This window comes from Psammomys obesus, unplaced genomic scaffold (assembly GCF_907164565.1).
Source record: "Psammomys obesus unplaced genomic scaffold, mPsaObe1.curated_primary_1811, whole genome shotgun sequence".
Lineage (NCBI taxonomy): Eukaryota > Metazoa > Chordata > Mammalia > Rodentia > Muridae > Psammomys > Psammomys obesus.
This window is the reverse complement of record NW_026596131.1, coordinates 912,020-918,159: the sequence shown is the minus strand read 5'-3', so window position 1 is coordinate 918,159 and position 6,140 is coordinate 912,020. Positions and strand designations below refer to the sequence as shown.

General features: G+C 48.8%; 1 protein-coding gene across 1 annotated transcript in view; it reads right to left on the bottom strand.

The window, feature by feature from the left end:
- Itgb3 (integrin subunit beta 3) overlaps window positions 1-6,140 on the bottom strand; it is a 65,404-nt gene that overhangs the window by 32,417 nt on the left and 26,847 nt on the right. The window contains exons 3-6 of the mRNA XM_055592571.1: window positions 5,592-5,787; window positions 4,344-4,596; window positions 1,979-2,141; window positions 1,236-1,397 (exon numbers count right to left, since the gene is read on the bottom strand). Coding sequence (XP_055448546.1) covers window positions 1,236-1,397; window positions 1,979-2,141; window positions 4,344-4,596; window positions 5,592-5,787 — 774 coding nt within the window. The remainder of the gene's footprint in view (window positions 1-1,235; window positions 1,398-1,978; window positions 2,142-4,343; window positions 4,597-5,591; window positions 5,788-6,140) is intronic.

The window sequence follows — 6,140 nt, the reverse complement described above, 5'->3', positions numbered from 1 at the left end:
AAAGAAAGAAAGAAAGAAAGAAAGAAAGAAAGAAAGAAAGAAAGAAAAGAAAGAGTAGGCTGGCGGTGGCTCGGTAGATGAGCCAATATCCAATATGATGTGAGAGGCTGCGTTCAATCTGCAGACCAGAATAAAAGAGCAGGCATGGAGCTACAGACTTCTAGCCCCAACACTCAGAAGGCTGAGGCAGAAGGATTCAAGGTGAAGGCCAGCCTGGGCTACATAACTGAACAAGAAGACCCTCCCCCACCCCCACCCCAAAAAAAACAGGCATCATGGCACATTGCTATGACCCTCACATCCATGAGGTGATGGCATGAGGGATGGCACAAGCCAACCCGGACTGCATAGCAAGACCCTGTCTCAAGAAAATGAAATTAGGGGGGGGGGGGGTAAGGGAAGGTGACAAGATGGGTGAAAAGTCAAGACTTCCTCCCAAATACCCAAAGTGCTATTATTTTAAACATTGGTTCACTTGTCCTGCGGCTTACAGCAGTTTCTCCCATTTCAGTTTAAGCTCCTTCCCTTTTATTTAACTAACTGTCTATAGTTAACTAAAACATATAAAATAACTTTTTCAGAAATTTTCTTACGTATCATCCTAAATTACCCATGGACTATCTTTCCTTCAAGCCAAACGGCTCTGTGCCCTTTAACCTTTCCTCAAAAGGCTCTGCTCTCTGGGCGTTTTGGTTCATCAATGAAACCTTTGTCCTTCCCCCCCCCCCCCCCCCGTCTTTCCCCAGTAACTACAAGTGAGCTTGATTCCAAGAAGGGGACATTGACAGAGGAAGGGAAGGCATGAGCTTCCCAGCTGCACATGGGCACATCACTTGCGTCCATTCTGGAGGCCAAGATGCTGGCGCTGGTGACTGGGGGCTCAGTGTGAACCCTGGGCACAGGAACGAACATCTCTCCTGGTCAGACAGGTCAGACCCTGGATGAGGGTGCCCCATTGGGATACGGCATGAACAGGCACTAGCTGAGCCCTATGGAATGCCCAGAGGAAGAGCTGTTTTCAGTTCACAAAATAAGCCTTGCCTGTCTGTAATCCCAGCACATGGGAAGGCAGAGGCAGGTGGATCTCTGTGAGTTAGAGGCCAGCCTGGTCTACAGAGTGAGTTCAGGACAGCCAAGGCTACAAAGAGAAACCCTGTCTCAGGGGTTGGGGGCTGTCAAGAATAAAAGAGCCCCAACAGAGTGAACCAGGACCACAGTAGGACCAGGCATCTCACCATGGTCGTGGAAGCTGAGTAGTGGTTGTCACTGCCAATGTGACATTGCCCATCATTGGGCAGGACAATGCCTGCCAGCCTCCCATCCAGAGCAATATGGGTCTTGGCATCAGTGGTAAACACCAGCAAATGGGATGCATCGTTCCTCCAGCCAATTTTTTCCTGTTTAGAAAAAAAGGCACAGAGACTTCAGCTATGTCATCAGTAGGAAACAAAGGCCCCAGAACCTCCACACCTGAAAACCTGACAAATTGCTTTGGAGAGGGTCCTCAGCTCCAAGCCTTGAAACATAAACTAGAGCTTTCCAGTTTGGGCTTTGCTCCCTACAGGAAAGCCATCTGCTTGTGGAGTGGTTCATGAGGTTAAATCATCCCTTCGTCACCTCCCCACAACTCCTCCAGGGACAGAACCCCCATCTGCATCCACAGAGCTGGCCTGGGCTAGAAGAAACCCCACCCTAACATCTGCCCACTTGGCTGAGGTCAAGTTAACCGAGGCTTGACCCTGAATTAATTCCAGAAAACGTGGGAAGATGCTTTCCCTAGGAAAGATCTGGGATGACTGTGGTTTAAAGAAGTGTCAGCTGTGGCCTTGGCATGGATACAAAGAGTCGTTACTCTTACCATACAAAGTCCTGCTCGGCTCCTAAACCCCATCCCACCGGAAATCCTCAAGGGAACTGTTTCCTTCCCCGTTCTGATTTATGCCAGCTACACCTGGCACCCCTTGCCCTCCAAACTCACATCACAGACTGTCGCCTGCAGAATGGCGTCAAAGCCGCCCTCTGGGGCATCTCGGTTACGGGACACGTTCTGTTTCCTCACTTCCTCATTGAAGCGGGTCACCTGGTCGGTTAACGTCAGCACGTGTTTGTAGCCAAACATGGGCAAGCATTCATTCTTTATACTGGGCGGGGGGGAGGGGGATGAAAGGTCAGGTAAAGAGAGGAACAGAGATGGACAGTGGCATGCCCAGGGTCATACCGTATCACCTCCAGCCCCCACGGAATCGCAATTACTGAGACAGCCCAAGCCCTTCAAATGACCTGTGGCGATGCCACCATACCTCCATGTAGCCAGAAGGGCAAGAAAAGCAGCGATGAAACCAGACAGGACAGAGGAAAACCTCAGCTCCCCGTTTACCAAGCATGGGCTCTCTGATAGCCTCTCTAAGCCTGTTTGTCCGTCAAGTGTTTGGTCATGGCGACAAGAAAAGTAATTCAGACATAAGCAACGAAGACACAGCGGTGGAGGAGGCGTAGCTCAGTATTGGGGTACACATGGAAGCATGACAGTGCTCCCCTCACGAGAACCATCCTGAGACCAACTAAAGCAGTTCCGCAAGAGCGAGGCTCAGGCCATCACGGCTGTTACTTACCGTTAACACTTAAACTTACAGATCATGCCAGACAGGAGCACTGCGGTTCCTAGACTAACTAATACCCTTTCTGGGGAGACATACAGCAGCCCACAGAGGAGTTTTAAAACTGCGCTGTAGGATGTTTTCAAAGCCGGAAGCATTCGTAACCTTTGGGCCGTCTCTCTAGCCCCAATAATCCTAAATTTAAACCACTACCACACGCAGATTGACGCTCTTTGTCAAGTCAGCCGTTCGAGAGTAAACTGCTGTGGTCCGAGTGGGAGACAGGGCCCCCAGGCTCCTGTGTTCCAACACTGGGTCCCCAGGTGGGGGCACAGCTTGAGGGGGATCACAGAACCTTTTACGCAGAGCCCAGCTGGCACAAATAGGGTTATACAGGGCAGGGCTGGGTTGGTCCAGTCAGCTCCACTTCCAGCCCTGGTGGCTTGTAGCAAGTAGCTGCCACTTTAGGTTTCACGCCTTATCTGTCATGATGGGTAACATTCTCTGAGCCACGAGCCAAAATAAGCGTTCCCTCCCTCGAGTTGCTTCTACTGGGTCCTGGGTCACAAACAGCAAAAGAAGCGACAGCACATAAGCCGAGGGATGGGCATGGGCCTGGAGATGCTGTTCAGGACATTTGCCTATCAAACGTGATCCCCTAAGTTCAATCCCTTAGAGCTCCTCCGTTGGCTCATGTCTGCAACATAGCACTCAGGAGGCTGTGGCCAGCCTGGCCTACGTAGCAAAAAGCTCTGTCTCAAAAAAAAAAAAAAAAAAAAAAAAAAAAAAAAAAAAAAAAAAAAAAAAGAGGTGTGGGGGCTGGAGAGATGGTTGAGTGGTCAAGAGCACAGGCTGATCTTCCAGAGGACCCAGATCTAATTCCCAGCACCCGCATCGTAGCTCACAACCATTTATAACTCCGGCTCCAGCAGCGGATTTGACATCTTCTTCCAGCTTCCGATGACACCAGGCATACACATGGTACACAAATGTGCAAGCAGGCAAACACTGATATACGTGAAAACAATAAAAAAAATTGTAATATATTTTTGTAAAGGAGGCAAACAGAGAGAACTTAATTAACCATGTATATACTGTTAAATAGCTCAATAAAGTGATTTAATTTTTTGCTTTTTAACTTCGAAAAATCTGTGCCTTTGGTGACTAGAATGGTGTCCAAAGAACCATCTTCTGAAATCATAATTACATTTTTACTGATCTAGCCTTCTTTCAGTTTTTGAGCTCATGCCCACACACTTTCCTCTTTCCTTCTATTCATTTGTGACAAAGCCAATAAACTGATGACAACATCTCTGTATAAGACCCCGAGCAGCCTTTCGTACTGTTGGCACGATACTCAAGATAGTAGGCCCATCTGCCAGACAGAGAACAAATTAAAAACGCTACAGTTTTTGCATAAGGCAGCCAACAAAACACCCTTAGAGGGGCTAGGGAGGTGGCTCAGCGGTTAAAGCGTTCGATGCTCTTCCAAAAGAACAACAGGATTTGGTTCCCAGCACCCTGGCCAGGCAGCTTGTAACCACCTGTAACTCATGTCTGAGGGGATCTGACACCTTCCTCTGGCCTCCATGGTCACCCGGCACAAACACATACATATAAATAGAAATTTAAAAAATAAATTTTTAAAGAAAAAAACCCTGGAGCTAAAATAGGGGACCCGGGACTTGGCCCAGCCTGAGACACAGAGAAGGGAGTGCTTTGCCGGTTTGTGGAGAAAGGGCTTACCTGTGACAGGGGTTTTCCAGTGCCTCTGGTGGGGAGATGTACATGAATGGTGACACAGGTTTGTCCACAAAGGCCCCAAAGCCAATCCGAAGGTTGCTCGTAAGCTTGTGCATCTGAGAAGCCAACTTGGTCCCCAGGGTCTGAATTTTCGACAGATCGTCCTTCATGGAGAAGGACAGGTCCATCAAGTAATAGATGTCTACAGGATAATCCTCCACCTGCCGTACTTGAAGTGAAAAGATCTTCGAATCATCTGGAAGGCAGAAGATGTTAGGTTTTTTTTTGTTGTTGTTTTTGTTTTTGGTTTTTTTTTTTCCCCATCTCCTCTTCTTCGAGAAGTAGATACATAGGCTGCCATAGGGGATAGATAACTGCTTGCTCAAATTAAGTTTGAAAGTTTTGGTTGTGTCCCCACCCCTACCCCCTTATAAGTCTGTTCCTGTTGCAGTCTCTCAAACCACTTCTTTTCCGTTCTATGGTTTCCCACACGTGTGATCCTCTGGGACCCCAGGGTCTACCACTCCAAGTCATACAGCTCTTGTCAGTTGCTGGCTCAGACTCTGTAGAGGATAGGGACTATTCTGGGTATGGTAGCACATGCCTGCAATCCCAGCATGCATGAGGCAGAATCAGGGAGGCTACTGCAAAGGCAAGGTCAGCCTGGAATGCACAGTGAGTTCCCGGCTGACCAGAAGCTACTGTCTCAAAAGTAAACAGCACTCTGCCTTTCTCCCAGTCCCACACAATGGGATTTGTACATAGTGGGCCTCTCTCGGAGGCTTATTGATTCAGTCAGGTCAAGCGCAGACGCTGCGAAAAGCCCGCTCTTACCCTAATGCCCCTCCCTCCTCTGCTCCTACTTTGTCTGCTCCTAAACATTCCCTGTCCCCTGTGGAAAAATGGGTGTACAAATTGCTTTCTCATCCTTTCTCTCATTTGCACCTCCACACAAAGCTATAGACTAGATAAACCACACCGGGAGGAAGCAGAGCCAACTAACCAGCCAACTAACCAGCCAACTAATTAGTAATGCGCTGGAGTTGGGATCCACACTCAGATCCTCTGACTCAAATCCTGACGACACCCATTTTCTTCCATTCTCCCGCTCACCACTCCCCAACCCCACCTTTTCCTCTCTCTACCCTGCTCCTATTCTGCACTGCCCTCCCCGAAGAGTTTCCGCTCAGACCTGATCCATCTCCTGTGCCCACTTGTTCCAGGTCCCCCCCAGATGAGCCCCACACCTACCTGGCCGTAGTCGAAGGGCAATCCTCTGGGGACTGACTTGAGTGATCTTGGTGCTGTCTCCAGAGCCCTTGCTGCTGAGTGGCCGAGCCTCCAGGATCTGGGCCTCACTGACTGGGAACTCAATGAACTCTGGAGCACAGTGATCCTTCAGTAGATTCTCCCTCAGGTTACAGCGGGCTGAGCCCTGAGGCAGAGCCTGTGTAGACAGGAGCCCAAGGGGAAGGCCCAACATCAGAGCTAGGGTGGCTGTGCCTCAAGTACGACATGTCACCCAGCCCTTACCCGGCCCCTTGGAGCTAAACTAGCATAAAAGAACCACTACGGTCCTTTCTAGGTCGATCCCTAGGGACTCGCACAGGAAGGACTAACAGGCTGAATCAGTACCTGTTCATGAATTTACACCTGAGAAGGAGCATTAAGAAGCCTGCTGAACTAGTGTTTTCCAAACAGTAACATATAATTATTTTGTAAGTCTCAAAATCAGGTTTATTAAGTAAAACACAATAGAATAGAATAGAATAGAATAGAATAGAATAGAATAGAATAGAA